We start from the raw sequence: 21242 nt of genomic DNA, 5'->3' as shown, positions 1-21242 counted from the left end.
ATCATTCTTACCCTTCTACCCCTAACTCCTTTGGGTCCTTTAGCTCCTGGAATACCCGGGTTTCCATCTTCTCCCTAAAAATTAATGAAATCTAGAACTTTATATGAAGGGAGAAAACAGACAGATTTCAAATGAGAACAGAGTAAAACAAGAAATAATGAGAGCAAGCATGTCCATTTAATCATACCTCTGGACCAGGATACCCTATGAGTCCAGGTTCTCCCTGCCAGAAGAAAGAAAGTAAGACTTCATAAGAATCTAGAACTTTGTGATCTGCTTAGCATTTGATTTCTTTAAACCAAAAAGAATTTCAAAATTATTCTTGGTGTTCCAGCCCATTCAAGTAGCAGCGGCGACTCTCAGATGACTTCTTTTTAGATTAACAACTTTTTCACATGAAGCAAGAGCATTGTAAATCATTCCAACAGTTTCCGAATTTTCAACAATCCCATTTCTCAAAAAAAGTGTTTTAACAAAAATTATTTATGACTCCTAGTAAAATACAGCAGAAATCTTATTCAGTGATCATCACTAAAACAAAATATTCAAAGCAGTGTTTAAAAGCAGTTTCGGAATGTTGTACATTCCATACTGAGCAGTGATAACATATTATTGGCATATTAGAAGCCACTTCATTAATTGTTTTGGGTTACTTCAGTTCTTGGCATACTCTTTAACTGTGCATCAAAAATGAGAACTCTCAGGAAGACTGATCAGAAGGGAAGCATATCTTTCCTTGACATTAGAGTAACTAGCAGAATTCACACTACTTATGTATGTCCTTGTTTTAAGAGTTCTTTCCTATGAAACTAGACATGGTTGTCAAACATCACAAAGCAATCAAGGTTTGCCCAGCAGATTTTTATCACATGACTTTATCTTATTATTTCTGGAAAGTTACATGCACATAGATCCCCCATTATAAATAAGAGTGTAATTTAACTTGTGTACCTCTGTGATTTATAGCAACATTAAGCCTATGCACTTAGCTATTAGGGGAAAACCCATTCTTTCTGGATCATCATACTGGGCTGAATTATTTTTATTTTATTTTTAGTTTTTTAATCTAAGCCCTACCAGACCTTGGGCAAAAATATCAGTGTTTAAGAAGGGCTTTAAGTCAATCCTTAAAAACAATGAATAACAACAAGGAGATTTAGCAGAAACCTTTTCTCCTTGCTTGTAACAGAGAGGATCTTCCCTGAAATAAACAAGTACTCCTACTTATTTTATTTGAAGAGATTAAAAGAACCAGTCTTTTATATAACATATGTGTAACCTGTGAGAATCTCCCATTAAAGGAAATTTTTGGGCCTAAGAAGGCAAGAAAACAGATTTATTTTATTTATTTATTTATTTATTTATTTTTTGCATAGCAAGAAGTATCGAGAGTTGTTTTTATAATAAGTCATTTGAGAAAAACAAGAGATCATCAGTTGGAGAGCCTCCTGGAAAGCCTTTCATACCTTTTCTGCAGCTTCTGCAGCATTATTTTTCTCCCACAAAAAGATCAGAGAGTGAAACAGATGGACCTCCAGTGAATCCACTGGTTTGCTTCTGTTTCCCAAACAAGAGGAAACAACTCAGTTGAAAACAAGAGTGGCTAGTCAAGCAGACTGGAGCAGGGAGAAAGCACTGGGTACTCCAAAAAAGTTCAACTTACACCCCCATATTCATACACACCAAGGAAAGGGTGAGTGGATCTCAAAAGAGCAGCTCCTTCCCATTCTTTTTTTTTATGTGTTACCATCATAAGTCACCACTTGTTCAGAATGGGAGCATAATTCTCTCTCCAGTCTTCAGTGATCACCAGAGTCAACCTGTGTTTGTATCAAACCACATTCCTAAACTCCCATGAAACAGAGTTGGAGGTCACAGCCACATTTGTTTCAGTTTCAGATAACCCTTTTCAGAATTTCTCACAAGGATGGATATGGGAAAGCTAAACCTTTTCCTGAACCTCAGGAGCACATTGTGGCCACATCTTACATCCCCCTTGAATCAACTTTGATGGTCCCATTAAAAGTGACCTTGTGCAATGGAGACTGAGAGACATTCTGACTCCCAACACTTACCTTTGCTCCTTTGCTCCCTACAGGACCATCCACGTGTCTGCCATCCATGCCCTGCAAAGGTTGAATATAATCAGTAAGCTTTTAATAAAGGATTGGATTTATATCCAGTTCCATTTTGGAAAAGAGACCTCCCATTACAGTGCTGTGTCCAGGCTGCTGATACTGACAAAGTAGGACAAGCTATCATGACACCGTCTAAATGATGGCAAAATCCATACAGAGAAAAAAGGGATTAAGGCCATTCTCCCCTGTGTGACATACCTCTAGCATATTCTCTTTAGTGCATATAGAGAACTTGAGTGAAAAGATATTATCTCTAGACAACAAAGAATCTGGTTTCCATAAGGAAACTGAGAACCAAATGTGAAATTATTTTAACTGTGTCAAACAGTGAAAATAGAATAAACTGAACTGATCCAGCTGAATGAATATTAAATTACAGGGGTCCAGAACTAGGGCAGAAATACTCACTCGTACACCTCTCTGTCCAGTTGGTCCCAGAGGACCTTTCTTTCCAGGATCACCAGGTTCACCCTGTCATAATTGAAATGTAACAAACATTATTTTGGCTCATTCAGGAGAACTTGTTTCTGAAATGTAAACATGTCTGCTAGATTGAAATGTGCTTATACTTTTTACAGGCTACGTGATGCAGATTAAAACACTGTGTTACAGATGATATTTGAGAGAAGGTTTCTTGGGTATGTAACTGGAAAGTACTGGGCAAATCAGAAGACAATGAGAAAACCTCATGGGCTTGCCTCAAAAAACCTCCCATTGTTACACAGAACTTCCTATTGGCAAGAGTGTTTTCTAGGAAAAGTTATATTAACGTAGGCGGGACATATCTTGGAATTTTACCAGCATGAAAGCATCTGATGGTAGCAGAGGATATTTCTCAGGAAGGCTATTTTCTTTTCTTTCATTCCTTTTTTTTTTTTTTTTTTTTTTTTTTTGGTTTTCACTTTCTTATTGAACAAGAACCCCAGATGTAAAGAGCACAGAACCAGACTCTGACTCTGAGTGATTCCAGTAAAAAACAGTTAATATGGTAGCTACAGCAAAAGACAGGGTGATTACATCCAGTGTTTCAGTGTTTCTTCCTAACTTTGTCACTGCGTCTTTTCACACAGCAACTCTTTTCACAGCAGCACTCTGACATTCTGACACCTCTCTGTACTGAACGTAATAATTCTTCAAAAAGACTAAAAAGGCTTTGTTAACTGGTATTCGTTATGCCTTCTAGATGCAGAAATATAACAACACCTAACATCACGTATTTTTATTTAATAGTCTCCTGTATCAATGCACATTAATTACAGGAAAGCAAGGGATAACGTTTATTACAAGTAATTGAGCCATAATATATGTGGACCATGCATTCAGGATAAGCCTTTATGTTGAGAAGAACTAAATTAATTAATTCCTTTATAATAGCCATCCTAACAGTCAGGGGTCTTTGAACTGGCTAGGAATCTTCAGAACAAAAAGGTTAAAATGAACAGCTATGCTTCATTAACTGGTACTTATTTTCAATAGGATGGACAGAGTTTAAGAATCTTAAAACAAGCTCAAGGGTCGCCACTGCCACACCCCTACTACAGTTTGTGAGAAGCCAGGTCCCATCAAGAACCATGATCACAACAGCAATTAAAACAGCTGTTATGCTGACTAATAGCTTCGTAGTGTAGCTCTGACACTGGTAAGTGACCTTGAACATATTGCTTGCCTTCCCATGCAATCAAAAAATTCTTACAAAACTTAACAATTTTTACATATTCCACATCAACAACACAAGTGTTAGTTCATGCTTTTTCAGTCAGATTCTTAAATGACGCACTCATATTGCTGCAATCACATGCTTTAAAAATGTTTACCTTTGCTCCTTTTGCACCTAGCTTTCCAGCAGAGCCAGGCAGACCTGCGGGACCTGGACTACCCTGTAATCAGAAATATCAGTAAAATGGTATACGATGAAGAATTCAAGGCTTCATTACACTCAAGGTTCATTCACTGCCACTTTAAATTATTGTAGAATCAATATACACACTAGAACATAAACAGACTTTGCCAAAGCTTTTGAGGACCACAGTAAGTTATGGATCAAGCTATCATTCAAGTTATTTCCTGGTGTCTGTGTGACTACTCTAAAATTTCCAAAATGTTATTAAGTATGATATAAATATTTTCTATCTACATAGCTATTACAAGTATGACAGTGAAAGCACAAGCAATATGAATATATATATATATATACACACACACACGTATAAATGGGTACATAAACTTGAACATGACTAAAGTAGATATCCAAAACTGACATAGTCAGATGTTCTAATGCTGAGTTATACTGGTTTAATTCCAGAATAAGAGCCCCAAAATCAACAGCATCACACAAATGCAAGAAAGATCAGCAGTCAGTGCTCAATAGTTAAAACCTCATCATACCTTAGCATTAAATCTTACAGGTCATATTTTAATGAAACCACTGACAAGCTGAGTATCTAACTATGCCCTCAACTCATCCAGTGTACATCTGGACCTGTAGGTGCTGCAAGCCATGGTGTTATTCCTGATACTATGGAACTGAGAAAGGAATCTAAAGCTAACTCTGAAGTTCTCTTCCTATTCACCCACCTAAACTTATTTCTCGAGATTTGTAGCCTCATATGACCATCAGTTTGCTCAAGAAATATACTGAAAAATCTTCAGTTTCTTTGCTCTTTTACATATGTTAAAAACTCTTTAGAAAAATAACACAAACATTGAAAAATGAAAAGCCCTAAGGTGTGCAGCAAGGATATATTATTTATTTAAGGCTAACCTGAAGGCCTGGCATGCCCTGTGGTCCTGGAAGTCCTTTGATCCCTTGTAGTCCTTTTGGGCCCTGACATAAACAGGCATTGAAAGAAAAGTCAGTTCAGCATTCACAGCCTTTCAACGAAGATTATTTTACTGCAATGAGCAGAATTCAAGGGCCTGTTTTGCAAGCCTCAATGCACAGGTGAAACTTCTGGCTGTTTGTTTGTAGGAATTAGGTGAAGCAGCTGAGAAGGTCACTGCCTGAGGGCTATACTCAGGGAGCCTCTATGGTGTCTATGAAACCAATAAAGCATTACACAACACACTACTAGGCCTGCTTTCTCCAGATGCTGATATTATCAGTGGATGGAGAATATTAAAGCTGGAATCTACAATAAGCATTCTACCACTATGGTTCTCTTTAAAATAACTCCACAAACACTATTTTTTTTTTTTTTTTAACAGAAGGATTTTCTCATTGTTTTTGTCAGTAAGTATATCATTTTCACAATTCCAACACATTTTGGAAATAGAGTACATTCAAAAATGCAATGAAATTATGTACTTATTACTAGCAATTTCTAATGAAAATCTTCATTTTGAAGATCTGCTTGACATTATCCTGGAAGCTGGAGACATCTTGACTAAATTATTTATTCTGGCTACTCATTTTCCTCTTGATTTCACTAGAAGACTCATTTGCATAAACAGAAAGAGAAACTTGGCCCATATAATTCCTCAGGGCCACAGAGATCTGCCAAGGATTTTTCCTCATAATATTCACTAGTTGAAGAAAACAAGGAGTTCCAAAAGAAAAACAAAAGATTAAGACTGACAACTCATTTTCTCCACAGCGAACATGTAGACCATCTCTAAAGTTCTTTTAGCTACCTGTGGGCCTTTAAAACCAGGATTTCCTGGGTAACCTGCTTCCCCCAGATCTCCTTCTCCACCCTGCCAGAACAAAAGCAAACATTAAAAACAGAAAGGGGGGAGGGGGTAAGAAAAGAAATTAACACCTGCCATATGCATATCAACAGGTAATCATTTCATGTCTGCACAGAGTATTAGCTGACAGAATGTTTTCCAGAGTTTCCAAGCAGTTTTCAATCTGCTTCAACTTCCAGTTAAGAAAACTCAGTTGAAAAGCAAAAGAATTTAATTTTTTTTTTTTTTGGTATACGGTGTGTGATGAACTCTTGAGGTACAGAGCAAAATGTCAGTTCCATTTGCTTCACATTTTACACCACAATCTCAGAAATATTCCTGCATTTCTGTAGCCTTTCCATTCATTCCTCATCTTTAGCAAGTCTTTCCTCTACTTGTGTTCCCAAATTCGCCTTAAAATAAAAGAGACTGTCCTTTTATTTCAACAAAAGCTGTCTTTCTCTTTCCCAGTTCTAAATCTTTCAAGCCAGGAGTGCCCCTAATACATTCACCCGAGGCTGTCTTGGCTTGAAATAGACTTTTTGTTGCTGAATACTTGTGTCTTGGATCACACTGAAATTTTTCCTGTAAAGAGGAACAAATGCTCAGGCTGGACATGTAAACAGGCAGCAGCAGGGTTAGCCACTCACCTCTGGACCTGGAGGGCCTATCCAACCTTTTGCTCCCTAAGAAGGAATGGCATGAGATTACATCCAGAACACCAAGCAATGTGAAACAACAACTTATAATTAAGTAAATACATTCAACTTACAGAGACCAGAGACTATTTCCAAAGAAATAAAAATCCCATTTGTTTAAGGTAAAAATGAAAAAAAAAGAATGGATTTGGGACAGAAATCCTTACACAAGTATTACCCTCATCAAAGAAAAGACCCTTAGTGAGTGAAGAGGGAAGACATCTCAACAGAATTCTGGAAAACATCTTCCCAGTCAGTGGCTCCTTGGCTAAAATAAAAAGAGCCATCTCCTCTACCTCTGAGCTAAAAGGTTTGCACTACTTCCTTCTGCACACTGTTCATAAGCACTAGTGAACATGATTGTTAAACTTAACACCACTAGCAACCTTCAGAATGCTTCTGCAGCTTGGATGAAAAGCGATCACAATCTTATACATTAGCATTAGGAACCTTTCTAACAGACTAGAAGAGGTGATTTCACAGGTTCCAGTCCCCAGTGGATGAAAAAGAGCAGCAGGCATATGGAACTTACTGTCACAGGGTGGAAGGAGGGATAAAAATATCTATGGCAAAATTACCAGGCTATTAAGCCTCACAGAAAAGTCTGCACTGAATTTAAGGCTTGCAATTTCACATGAATCAGACCTGAAATTAATTTTATAGCAAATTCCTGATTAAAAAACAAACAACAAAAACAAACAAAACAACAACAAAAACCAGTACAATGCATATAAGATAGTAAATTTGAAGCCAAGTATATTGAACTATGAAAATTGTAGAAGATTTATGTTCCCTTTCATTGCAGAAGTTTGACGTGTGGGATAAAAGGAAGAAGAGAAAAATTGGTTGTCTGAATGGGAACCCCACTGCATCTTAGATCAGTTATTTTCAACATGTATTGATTACTGTTCTTACAGGAAGGCCTTTATGACCCTGCTCTCCTTGGAGTCCACGTGGTCCTGGTTCTCCCTGCAAAACAAAGTAAAGAACAAGCACTTTAAATACTGTTTCTTTTTTCTTGTAATTACACATTTTTCTTTTTCTGATCCTTGTTTTATTCTTCTCCTAAGTAATTTCACTTCAATCAGCGAAAACGCTAAACGCTGACTTGTTTTCTGCAAACAATTCCTGATCATCAATTATAAATGAGACAGACTATGCTTGTTTTGAATTTCAAACCATCATCCACCATCAACTACAGATACTTCCCTACTACTTATTTTTGCTTATTGTTCTAAGTGTGACAGTCAATAGTCTGTGCTCTTGTGTTAGACTTACTTTCTTGCACTATGGCTCAAAAACCTAGTAAAAATTCAGACATCACTTTATCTGCACATAACTAAGTTCTTATGTTCTACAGGTCAAAATGGAATTTATCCATCACCACAAGAAAACAGCAGTTACATAGTAAAGTGGGTACAGCATGGTGATATCCAACACATTTTTCCCAGTAAGATTTTTTTTTTTAAATTCCTGCAACTCATAACCAGGAATCTATTTGATGATATAAGATTGAGCTAGAATGATACATTTATACTAAATTCATATCTTCCCTTAGCTCAAGCCCAGTTTGATGGTGTATTCCATGAGAATATTACCACAGTCTTCATTAACTGTTTTTTAAAGCTTTTTTTTTTTTTTTTTTTAATAAAAAAATAAAACAAAAACCAACATCATGTGCATTTTAAAGCTTTCTATGTTGCATACATACACTGAAGGCAAAATGCAACATGAAAAAAAAAAAAAGAGCTGCTTTGTCAATGGACATCCAATACAGCTTGGCAATTATCCAAACTGTTGCTCTTAATGCAGAATTACTTGCTTACCTGCCATGCTGAGTTTCCCTTTTCACCCTTAGGACCACGAACATTATTGTTAATCCCAGGATCTCCCTGGAAAAGCAAAGCAGAAAGTTCAGCATATTCAGTGACTATACCTTTGTTACTCTAACTACAGGCACAAGATATGGAAATAAGATTAATGACATTTATCTTTGCAGCCCAAAAGGAATATAAATGTTATTCTGAATGAACACACTTGCAAGAACACTATATAAGCACTTCTGCAAAGTCCACAGGTTTCTTCTGCAAAGAGGTAAAAATAAATATTTCCAATAGGCAACAAAGCAAACCTTGAAAATGTGAAGCTGTTCTGGTTGTTTGGGTATTGTTAACTGAATTAAGATCACACCTAGTCACCAATTCTCATATGGGTTCATGCTAGAATGGAGTTTCATTTAGCCACTTAATGCTAGACACATATGAAATCCCAATCCCTCAAAGAGGCCAAGTTACCATGGCACCTGATTTCTTTTAAAAGCGTTAGAAGACAGGAGTCATCACATAATCCTTGACTCTTTAGAACGAAGATCTTTGGAATACGTATAGGACAGTTGTGATACAAGAAGATAACATCTCCACTGAAATTTTAGCCCTCAGAGTCTGCATATATATAGGGAGCTCTAAAGCATGCATAGAAGAAATGTCAGCATGAAAAAGTAATTTGCCTTTGCATCATTATAAATTTATAACAAAGGATCAGTTCACTTGGGTTTTAAGTGATAGAGAAATCCCTCTATTAGGCGAGAACCACAAGGTAGGACTAAACAGCTCCAAAAGGAGTTATTTGTCCATGGTAAAAAGAAATAAATAAAACAAAAATGCAAGGAACAAGTTGGAGACCTGAAGCTTAAACATCTACTTCCAAGCAACGCATCAAAACACACAAGTCCATCTGCATCTGAAGAGCAGATGGAATATGCCATACTCTTTGGAAAGTATTGCACCATCTAGGATCATGAAAAACTCTTCAAATAACTTATATCTCAGGCAGCTCCTTCAGAAAATAACAGGCACAAATCAGTGCAACCTAAAAAAAATGAAGAAATACACTTACATGATCCCCTCTTAGACCAGGTTGTCCTCGTTCACCTGGTTCTCCTCTGGGGCCTTTTCTGCCCTAAAGTTATAAAAAGAGTACAAACAATTCTGGTGTGGGTAGAGACAGTATCTGTGGTAGAGAGAAGCCAGACAAGATAACACATATCTGTTTAAATCAGTGGAGCTACACTGATTTGCAGCAGAGGCCTCATCATGTATGAGAACAGGCAGCTATATATATTAGATATTATATTAGAGAAAAAATCACAGGCATTACACTTCAGAAAGACATTTTTGTAAAATCTTGTTGCTATAAATGATACTTCACCCGTATTCCAGGGCTGCCTTTCTCTCCAGAAAGCCCAGGAGGTCCTTTGTCTCCCTAGACTCAGAAAGAGGGAAGAAAGAAATTATGAAAAATAATGAATGTTCTTTCCAATAAATGCGATTCACAAATTCTGTTTGACAGGATCCAACTTCTATCAGACATGCAACTCCAAACACTAAACTGATTTTCTGTTCAGATTTAAAGCCCATTCAAAGAGGCAGAAATCTGTGCTTTTGAATCTTGAAATGGATTCAAACTAGGTTCAAAATTAGGTTTTTAATTGAACTACATGTTTGAAGCATAGCTTACCTGCTCTCCATCAATGCCATCTAGTCCACTGTCGCCGTGTTCACCCTATAGCAATAAGCAAAAAGCCATCATATTAGCATCAGTTCACTTGTGTCCTTGATTGAGGAAAGAGGTGTTGACCCTGCTTTTGGATACTTGAAAAAGAATAGTTTTTTTTAGTGGCTAGCAGGAATAATTAAGAATAATAACTAGGAACTAATAATTAAGAATTTTAAAAGAATTATTAACCTCTAAAAGAGTTCATAGTTAAGAACAGTTAATAAGAACAATTGTTAAAACTACAGATCTTATCCAGGATTTAAATTGTGCTTTGCTGTATGCTAGTTTTTCACAACTGCAGCACCTTCAAAAACTAGGTATATTCTGAAATACAACTACCTTAGATGTCTGAATTGTTGGTTTGTTTTTAAAACTCATTTTATTACTGTGAATGGTGTAATGAAAAGCTAAAAGGAATAATCATGATAAGAACAATTATAGAAAATATATCTTAGGCTTTGGGACATTTAAAAAAAAAAAATCATTGTTTTGGCAATGTAATGCTTGTTTCCATCAGGATCAGTCCTGACATCTGTGGTATAAAATAGTATTATTCAAAACGTTAACACCTCCAAAACTACTGAAGGCACTATTTGCCAACGTGTTCATGGAATCAATGAAGCAGCTGTACAATTAGCACAAGACTAATTGTAGTCTTGCATAGCAAGCTTGAGAGGACAACACTATAAATACAAGTAAGAGGGCTGCTTCTGGCTGAGCTAAGAAAAGAGATTAAAGAAAAAGTTGGTCTCTCTTGCCTTTTGTGCCACATAAAGAGCAACCCTGTTCCCATGCAAACAAGCCCTGCTCTTCTCTTCCCTTTGCAGAAATCAATCACCACATTGCAGCCATTTATGGAAGTCATTTTCTCATAAAAATACCTACTCAAACCTGAGGGAGTTAGTGATGTTAACTTGCTCTGGAAATAAAGAATGAAGCTGCTGAGTAGAGTTACAGCTGTCAGAACCTCCCTTCATTTATGCATCCTCCACAATTTTTCAGATCTGGCCATGCAATATATTCATTTTTAAAGATATTTTGAAGTGTTTCCCTCTTTCATTGCTGGATATAAGAAAAGAATTAACTGTGATGTTCTTATTTTTACTAATAAATGAAATTTGCTGAGGCCACAGTCATTTTACTACCTGAGAGCTGAAAAAGTATTCAACAAATCACTGAATGTGACACAACAGCATGCTCTAAATGTCAGCTAAACCAACTGGAGCCTCAGTCTGATAGAGTCTACAGATGCAATAGTTTTGTACGTTTTGTTGTTAAATTGAATTTTCAAAACCACCAAGGTAAAGTTCCTGAGAAAAAGTGTTACTCATTTTTAACAGTTTTAAATGTACTACAAGAAAAATCAAGTGGCTGTACCTTCTGGCAAAATTAACATCATAAACAAAAATTTCTTGAATAAGTATTCAGCAAGCCTTGACTCTTGAATCCAAGACTCTTGCTCAAGTCTTATTTTCTCCCTCACCCATTTCCTACCTCAGACAGCCTGATCTAAACTTCATTGTGTTAAATATTCTGTATTGCCTTTTTTTTTTTTTCAAATAGTTGTACTAAAATGTCTTGCAGACTTCAATAAACATCTTCAGCCTTACTGAGCTAACAGTATTGAATTCATTTTTTTATATGCTGAAAGTTTAATATTTTTATTTGAAATAAAAAGTGGATTTGATGACACAACATACTGAAATATTCACATTTTTATTAGATTTCGGTAGGGTTTTTGCTCCTGGTAAACCAATTTCCACTGTATAATTCAAGTTGAACAAATCAAAATCATCAGTAAGTACTCTCCCTTCTCTATAATGAGATGTTTCAGATACTTAAAGGAGGACAAATTATTTTGAATATAAATGGAATAGGAAAGAAAAATACGTAGGAGGATTTAAAAAGTCAGTTGAGAGCAGTACTTTAAACAGAGCTGAGGTATCAAAAAACACACTCAGAACTTCCTCACGCATGCAGATTCTCAGGGTGGAAGTAAATGTTTTCCAAGTCTCTGAGGCTCCTAAATCTTTTCTAGGAGTGTTTTTGTCATGAAAGCATGTCATAAAATTTAAATTCCATTTAAACTGCTCTAGCTTGGAAACTAATACTGCCATTCTGATCACTGTCTTCCAGAATTCACTTTTTATTAACAAATTGGTAACAATCTCTCTTTGATGAACAGGTATATTTGAAAGGTTAAATAAGTAGACTTGCAATATCAGTGAGTGACAAAAATAGCTGAAAAGAAGTTTGGATATTGAAAAAGTGTCAATAATGACTGAAAAATACTGCTTAAATCCGCAATAAGTATCGGGCAGTCTTCTCCCCTCCCCTTTCTTCTCTGCTTCCTCAGCATTTAGAATATGAAATTCAGCCAATCTGAATTACTCCCTTGACAGATGACTAAAATAAGAAGTAAATTCCTTTCTTGTCAATTAGAGTAAATCAATTATGACTGCAACCGTACTAAACTCTCAATACAAATAAGACTTAACATCTCATACTTAAATCCACTCTTATACAATCATGTCAATAGTATATTAAATATTCTAAGGTTTTTATGCTATTCCTTCCTTGCTTTCGTGTTTATCTTACAAAGTAATAATGAATTAAAATTAAGCAGAGCACAGTTGTCCTGAAATAAAATTGATTACACATGAAAACACATACCTGACTTCCCCGATAACCTCTGTAGCCCTGAAATTGAAAATAAACATGAATGAAATTTGGTGACAATATTTTATTTTTATCTTTTAAATCAAGCTTCAGAAGCAGGACACAATTTTGCTATGCAGAGGCCTGATGGGCTCAGTATTTGTAACCCCTATTGAAAACCATCCCCCTCCTACCACACAGGGGATTGACCCCCTTCCTTTATGAAGATGGTACAGACTTCATTTTCATTCTCTTTCTGTAAAGCTTAGGAGTTTTACCTGCAGCCAATCTGGAGCTTGTGATAGTAAAGACATTGGCAATTATTGAGTCAGCAAAATCCCATTCCATTTGACCAGACTTTGAATACGCAAAGAACCTCTCAAAAAGTTCTTTTGAGACAGCAAAAATTGTCTGTTCTTACAGCTGGAGGTCTTGCTCTCCATCTGTACCTCAGGAAGACAGCACAGTACAAAAAACAGTTCAGTGGAAAACAAGATTAGGAAATGCTTCCAAGTAACATACTTGCCTTAAGGCCTCTGGCACCTGTACATCCCCTGTCTCCTCGAGTTCCATTGATACCAATTGGACCTCTGCCCCCCTTAAGAAGCAAAAGGGAATGTTAAAATTCATCCATACTAAGATTGTTACCAGTGATAACATAAAATTGTGTATCTTAAATATTTCTGTGGAAATTTTCTCTAGAAATTAGTTACAACCAGTGATTTCCAAAGAAATTGTTAAACCACCATCCCAATGATGTTTCTGGATAAACTTAGATGACAGCTGCTTTTCTCCATTACTGTCCTCCTCTTAACAGAGGGTTGGCTTAGGTAGTTTCACCAAAGGCAAATTCAGGCTGACTAATCTACTGTGAGAATTGGAACTACTCCAATGCAGACTTTACAATTAGGTGCAGATAGAAATCCTTGGCTTGTTCTTGGCTTGCAGGCTTCTGACCCGTAGTTAGGAGTGATATTTATGTAATGGGTGCAGTGCTGTAAACCTAGTTCTGTGCTTTTAGTGCTAAGGAAGTTACTTATTCTTCATGGGATTTACTTTTTGACAGCGAAAGAAGAAATACTCCTAGGGGACTGGACTTTGGCATATGCACATTATGCTGAATTCTATGAAAGGAACATGCACACTGCAACACACTGCACACAACACACTGCAAAGGATTTAGAACGTCACCAAAACACTAAAAAAATTAATTTTGTTACCCAGTTATAAGATACTCAGTCATGCTAAGAAGGGAAGAGATGGCTCTGAGATTATCACACAATCTGGGTAGAGTCTGTCACGGAAAATGATCATATAAATTACTCGAAAATATACCACATAAGATGCTGTTGTATGTTTCTTTCTAACTGATTCTGTTCTTACATAAAAAGCTATTAGTTATTATGGTGAAGTACAGATACATAGAGAATTAAGTCCATACATTTACCTTAAGATGCATTTTGCTTAAATACATTTTAGGTTATTATTGATGATGCTGTGTGAATGAGTAAATGCAGACAGATTTAGGCACCAACAAACATGATTGCAGCAGGAAAGAGTGTTTACTTACAATCCCACCTTCCTCGCCAGGATGACCAGGAATTCCTCTGTAACCCGTACTTCCCTGAAAAAACGGGAACATACGAGATGATAAACTATTCTCCAAGAACATGGGTTCATTAGTATTGGATTAATCTGCACATGCAGATAGAAAACATTTATTGGAAACTAGATCTGGTTATGCTGGAGAGGGCAGGCTTCTCCACTTGCAGTTATACAGCCACTCTGCACAATTCCAGAACACTTCACGTGGTTGTGGGAAAAAAACCCACAGTGTAACAATGTCCAATATAAGAGTTCAGTATACCATTTCATGAAACTGCTTAATGAATTAACAAACCCAGTGGGTTTTTGATCAAACTAAGTATCTTTCTTTGTGATTTTGACATGGAAATATTATACAGTAATGAAATTCTAAGGTGAAATGAAAAATATAAGGAAGTATATATATATTGCAACTTTGTATTTGAAGTGATGCAAGCCTCATATCCTCAGGTTAAAAAAAAAAAAAATCTCTCAGGGAAATTAGAACAGACAGAATTTCTAGGAATGAAAATGAACAAGAATGAGACAAATTTGTGCTGCAAGAACATGCTTTTAAAATTGTAAATTGTGCAACCCAAGGCATCATGCCTGTCTACCTGCAGTACAATTACATGTGCATTCTGAATATTGCTTTGTCTGAGCACTATAATCCAGACATTTCAATAAAGCAGGTGTAAGAATGTCAACAAGACTAATAGAAGAGATCGAAAAACTGTTTTATGAATACCTATTGCAAGACTATAGCCTTGCTAAGAGATAACCAAAAATGGATTTAACTGAAACCAGATAATTGAAGAGTGTAAACTACAAATACAAGTTATGTAGTGTGTTACTGGAATAAGCTGAAGTAAAGGAATGAAAAGAACACAAGAGAAATGGTAACTACATACACCAAGAGCTTTAATAATGAGGTCTACTATTATGCTGTAGAAGTGGTGAAAAATGCAATATTTAAAACTAACTATAAAGGAGACAATATAAAAGCTTAAAGGAAATACTGTATATTAGTGCTGTATTGATCAGTAGAAACTCACAATAGAGAATATTCAGAATAACCAGAACACACAAAAGGACGAAGTTCACATCTAGTGAAGAAGAATTTTCTACTCCTAGCTTGGCAACTGTTTATTATTTAAAAGTTTATTATTCACAGTTATCAAAAAAAGCTTGGTTAATCAGAAACCATTTTGAAATCTCTCTCTGCCTTCTGCTGAATTCTGCAAAGAAGAGTGCTTAAAGACTTTTATGTGTCTGAATGATTTTCATTACAAAAATACTTTTGCAATAGGAACATGCAGCAGAGAAATGACCACATTGCATGTTTCTTCTTCATCTATCCTAACAGCAAGGGCTGTGGGCACCTGCATGCATGCTTCAGATTACCACAAAAAAACACAAATAAACCTTGAAATAATAAAGAAATTCTTATGTAGCATCTACTGCAGCTCTCCTACCTTATTTCCAGGAATTCCCCGGGCACCACGTTCACCAGTTTCTCCAACGCATTTACAAAAAACATCACAGCATTTTCTTTCTGCTATAGTATCCTGAAAAAATGGCAAGTAATGTAGCATTTGTGTAAAGTTGATTATAAAAAAAAAAAAAAAAAAGACTGTTTCCCTCATTTTGTTTATATCAAAAAAGGACTTACAAGGTTTTTCTGCAAGATGCGTGGAATATCCTGAAGTTCAATACTAAGAGGTTCGTTGTTTTCAAAACCTCTGCCAAACTCTATTTCTCGAAGTTCATTCAAGTTCTGTGTATTGTCCAGCCCAACTAGTAGAAGTGCATCAAGGCCTTCAACATAAGCATAGATTGAAGTTTGTGAATGCCTGGATTATATTATTTAACCAACAACATGATTGTGAATAATAGTAATTCTCTAAAACTTAAATTTTATAGCATGTTGAAAGAAATCAAGCCATTGAGAACAACATATGAGACAAAAACTAAGATTAGTTGTCTTCCAGTTAAGTTCTCTCCCAGATGACAGACTAAACTGCTACTTCTGCTCAAGAGGTAACCTCAGTGTGCAAAGAGAAGTGTAAAACTGTTCTCTTCTGTAGAAGACAGATTTGGGTCTAACATCTGGCACTACATTTGTCAGTAAGAGGGACTGCTCTAGCTGCTGAAGCTGCCCTCCAGAAAGCAGGATAATCTCAGGCCCTCTGCACCCTTGGAAGTGTTTCTTCAAACATCTATCAACCCATGAATGGAATGGTTCATGGGGGTAACAGTGGGAAGAGGGAACTAAAGCTTGCTCAAGCCATTTCTTCAGCTGGAGGCCAGTCTCAGATGATCTGTCTAACTTTACCTACTAAATTATATATTCATATAGATTGATTTCAGGGTTCCTCAGCTTCCATTTATTTGATCTTTCCTGCTGACAAATAAAGTCAGGATTCCTCTTTAGGTCACAAGAGAATTATATTCTATTTTACATCACACATTTTAATCAGTCATTAAAATTTCCTTCTTATTGTAGATACATCTTTGGCCTATCTTACAGTAGAATGAAGTTCAGTTCTTCCCTTCCTCAAATGCTACTTTTTTGAGGAAATCTCTATCCTCCTGTCTTCCTCTTAGGTGGAAATATTTTTTCCTCGCTTTCCACTCTTTCTACCACTTGCATTTAAAGTAGTGGGTATCTTGGAACATGCAGTGGTGTGATAGAAAAGGTTCTGACCAACAGGCTCTGTTTGATGGCAAAGCTACAGAAAAGGAACACAGTAAAAGGAAGGTATTTTGTACCGAAAGAGTAATTTTCTGCAGTGGAATTCATCCTGAAGTACTTCGAGAAGCTAAGTGTCTATCCTATGCTTAGAACCAGCCTCTGCATTATTTCTGCTTTAGATCAGTAGTGAAAAAAATTTTTGACATAGATCAAACCCAGAAAAAAAAATATCTGTAGCTTAAAATAATAAATAATAAAAATAATAATAATTAAAAACAGTCTTCATTTACTACATTAAAATATTAGCTCAAGAGTATAACTGAAGATGAAAAACCCCATGCAAATACCCTAGAATGGATAATAATTCTGAACTTCACAAACATTGATGCACATGGAGAAGCAAACACTCTCCCAGTGACTTCCAAGGAATACCTTCAACGTGGAGAGTCATGTTATTTAGGAAAGTTGTAGTGGCAGAACAATACGTTGGTTCATGTGTCAGTAGGAGCATTGATGTAGTGCTCTCATACCTTTGAGGTAAAAGGAATTTGCTGCTTTTCTGAGATCTTCAGGTGAATCGTCCAGTCCATCTGAAAACACTAACACAACCTGTCAGGAAAGGGAATAACACTGAATCACTTAAGAGATATTAAAAGCTGTGCCAGTGTGAAAAGTACAGTTTGCATTGAAAACTGACTATGAGGTAGTTCAAATTCCACTACTTGTGGTAGACCTAAAACATGCACAGTGGAAAAAGAGCAAGAAGAATAGAACACAAAACTCTCTTTTCTCTGACAGCACTCCAGTGTGAGGGATCTGTCTTGCCACCCATTTCCTAACATTGCTATTATTGTATTATATGTGTCATTTTCTTAGTATACTAGCCTGAAGACCAGCTCTGCTGTGACTTAAACAATGAAGAGTTTTCGCTGGTGTCAGAGGAATTCTCCTATATGTGAATGTGGAAAAAAAGTTTGAAGAAGCAAAGATTTTATTTTCTGTAAGATCACCTTCAGTTGAATGCCATATGAGCTGCATCTACTGCATCATCTCTGGGTAACAGCTGGGACAGCTGAGCCTCAACTGGCCAGAGGGATGTCCCATACCAAAGAATCACAGAATGCTAGGGATTGGAAGCGATCTTAAAAGACCATCTAGTCCAATCCCCCTGCCAGAGCAGGAACGCCTAAATCAAGTCATACAGGAATGTGTCCAGGTGGGTTTTGAAAGTCTCCAGAGAAGGAGACTGCACAACTCCCCTGGGCAGCCTGTTCCAGTGCTCTGTCACCCTCACCGTAAAGAAGTTTTGTCTCATATTTAAGCAGAACCTCCTATGTTCCAGCTTGCACCCCTTGTCCCTTGTGCTATCATTGGATGTCACTGAGAAGAGCCTGCCCCCATCCTCCTGACACTTACCATTTACATATTTATAAACGTTAATAAGGTCACCCCTTGGTCTCTTCTTCTGATGTATTTACCCTTACAAGGGCAAACACGTCCTTCCTCAGTAAGGTGTTCCTCAACAGAGACCTTAGCAAGTGAAAATATTCAAACAGCTACTATACAACGTGCCCAGTGCCTTACTGAGTCAGCACTTTATTAAAGGTAAACTGTCAAGGCAATGATCCTGAAACATTCCAATGAGATTTTTTTTATTTTTTATTTTTCACTTAAATGGAATGATTCCTTTCCCTTCAGAAGAGATTAGGCCAAGCCTTTGAGACCACCAATTCCTGAGCTACCTTTTTGCTTCCCTGCAGTAGTCAGCATCAGAGTCAACAAATTTTACACTACATATTTTTTCCAACTTGTATATTTACACCATTAAATTACCTTTACTTTAGCAGAGGCTGCACTAAAGAACTTCTCTTGAAATGTCTGTAAGAAGTCCACATTCAGGTACGTGTCCACTGTGGCCTGTGCATCTAAGAACTTCTGGATGATCCCTTCATTATAGCCCTCAAAATCAGACTCAAAGATTATTTTTTTGGCCTGTGTCAATACTTGAAATTTGAACCTAATGTTGACTGGAGTGTCACGTTTACAACAGACACCTAGCCGTGATTTCATATGTTGTAAAAGTTCGGGGAGGGATGTTTGCAATTTCTGTTTCAGAAGCAGTGAAGATGCTGGCCGAGTATGCCTTGAAATATCAATTGCTATAAAAAGGTCCATATCACAATCTGTGAAGAAAGCAGAGGAAGCAGGAAATTATAAACATACAACGTTTATGAACTTTGTCTCTCATCAGGATCATGGGAGTGGAACAAAAATCAACACGGTAGATTTAAAACCAGAAGTCGGAGTCAGTGAGATGGTGTTTTATATTTCCTGAAAACCTGGCAGACCACCAGTTTCAGTTCGGCTACATAAACTTGCAGCTACTAAGGCCTGATCCTATATTACCGGACACATGTACACACAAAAACTGCAAAACAGTGAAGAAGAGCTTACTGTTCTTCTTCAGCTGCCAAATGACCTCAAAGGTCTTAATTTTGCAAGTATTTCCATATGCTTTACTACCAACAGAAAATACACAGTACATATTCCAATTGCAATGATGGCTGACTGTGCTTTATCATTTTGCCACAAGATCAGATACTACATGCAAACGTAGAACAACAGGCCAAAGAAACAAAAGAGATAGTGGCAGCATCCTCTACAGGCAATATCTGATAGCCACCGTGAATAACAGCTGCTGTAAGGTGAGGGCTACCTCAGTTACAGAATTGCTTGCATAGTTCCTGATAATAACAGCAAATGTTGTGATGTGGCCTCTTACTCCTCTTGCCCTAGTCAAGCAGCCCAACTACTTGGCTTATTTCTTCTGTACCTTGATTCTTCATGTGTTATGCCGGATTTTATTGTGTCCCTAGATGCATCACCATCCATCACTGTAGCTCTGCAAGGTAGTCTGTGACATGCAATTTTTCCAAATGACATTCAGACCTTGGAACAGCATAAGAAATCTACACAGCTTTTCTGTGTAGTTCACAGCAAGTAAATATTTTTCTTAAACAGTTAAATATATCTACACACACACATACATATAAAAACACAATACGGTCATGCCCCTTAGCCAGAGTTTATGAGGTTGCCCATCTGATTTTAAGATTCACAGAACACCTGTGATGCACAGGCCACCATCAGCTCAGGAACAGCATTTTTTCTAATTGTGTTTGGATTTTCTGATGAGACATTTCCATGGGCGTTAAACTTACAAGATATTTTTTCCAGTAAGTGTTCACATCCAGCACACAGAAGATATGTTTTCAAAATGAGATATATTTATTTATTTTTTATTTTTTTAACCACATCCTTTGGAGGAAACGCAAAGGGCAGCCATGGACTCACCAGTTTAGCCCTGATCATCCACACTGCTTAGCTCTTAGAAGCGTTACCTGCAAACTCCTCGTGTACCAGCGACAACAGTACCAAAACAGCAGTAAAGCATCCACTTCTGTTTTGTTGTGTTGCATATGAGAATGCATAAAACATTTTCCATACTCTGCCAATAGTCCGTTTATTTGCAGGGCTAAATAATTCTGTGTAGCTAACCTGTTTTCCTAATCACCTGTTCTCCCCACACATATCCACTTTGTTAAACTGGCCTATCTTTGTGCTGCAAAGGTATCTTTTTCCCCCCTGTTGACTTTCCATACCTGGAATACAGTTCTTAAATTAAAAGTCTGGCAGTTTAGAAGATGGTGACTGGAGAAAGGGGAGTTAAGAATTGTTATGGGAAAGAAGATTAGTGAATACAGGAAAACAGATTCCCAGCCAAGATAACACAGGCTTCATAGGAAATTCATCATTGGTTTATGAGACAAGTTGATCTAAATCTTAAAAGCATATAAACCAGTAAGATCAGAACCAACATGCTTTCCTTAATTTTGTTCTCTCTAAACTTAAAAAGCATGTCTGTAGATATATACATCGAGTTTACTGTTCCATCTTCCATTAAATCTCCCTGTTCTCTGGCCATGAGACACCAGGAGATGCTAGTGCCTCACTCATGGTATTCCACATCCGTTTACTCTGCTTCCCCAGCAGCCCTTTGTTTGTTTTCAGGAGCCACGGGATGCCTTTTCAGGTGGAGATTTGCTCTGTTTTTGATGGAGAAAAAAGGGCTAGGGCCAGGCTATCCTCTCTGAAAACCACCTGAGCAGACAGCATTAACATAGACAGCAGCTTCTGGCTTTGGGAGGGAAGATTCAACACTTTTTTTTGGACCCCACCATTCCAGCA

The 21242-nt window shown here is 37.0% G+C and overlaps 1 protein-coding gene across 3 annotated transcripts in view; it reads right to left on the bottom strand.

Moving 5' to 3' along the window:
• COL6A6 (collagen type VI alpha 6 chain) overlaps positions 1-21242 on the bottom strand; it is a gene marked incomplete at its 5' end in the record, with an annotated part of 49900 nt that overhangs the window by 9101 nt on the left and 19557 nt on the right. For all 3 annotated transcript variants that reach the window (XM_084509987.1, XM_084509986.1, XM_084509985.1), the window contains 20 exons: positions 12-74; positions 188-223; positions 2076-2126; positions 2547-2609; positions 3953-4015; positions 4900-4962; positions 5769-5831; positions 6455-6490; positions 7418-7471; positions 8329-8394; positions 9398-9460; positions 9710-9763; positions 10019-10063; positions 12731-12757; positions 13242-13313; positions 14286-14339; positions 15775-15867; positions 15972-16117; positions 17525-17603; positions 18828-19177. In XM_084509987.1, the coding sequence (XP_084366113.1) occupies positions 12-74; positions 188-223; positions 2076-2126; positions 2547-2609; positions 3953-4015; positions 4900-4962; positions 5769-5831; positions 6455-6490; positions 7418-7471; positions 8329-8394; positions 9398-9460; positions 9710-9763; positions 10019-10063; positions 12731-12757; positions 13242-13313; positions 14286-14339; positions 15775-15867; positions 15972-16117; positions 17525-17603; positions 18828-19177 (1541 nt within the window). The remainder of the gene's footprint in view (positions 1-11; positions 75-187; positions 224-2075; positions 2127-2546; positions 2610-3952; positions 4016-4899; positions 4963-5768; positions 5832-6454; positions 6491-7417; positions 7472-8328; positions 8395-9397; positions 9461-9709; positions 9764-10018; positions 10064-12730; positions 12758-13241; positions 13314-14285; positions 14340-15774; positions 15868-15971; positions 16118-17524; positions 17604-18827; positions 19178-21242) is intronic.

The sequence above is a fragment of the Aythya ferina genome, assembly GCF_964211825.1.
Source record: "Aythya ferina genome assembly, chromosome: 2".
Classification (NCBI taxonomy): Eukaryota; Metazoa; Chordata; class Aves; order Anseriformes; family Anatidae; genus Aythya; species Aythya ferina.
This window is presented reverse-complemented; position numbering and strand designations above follow the sequence as displayed.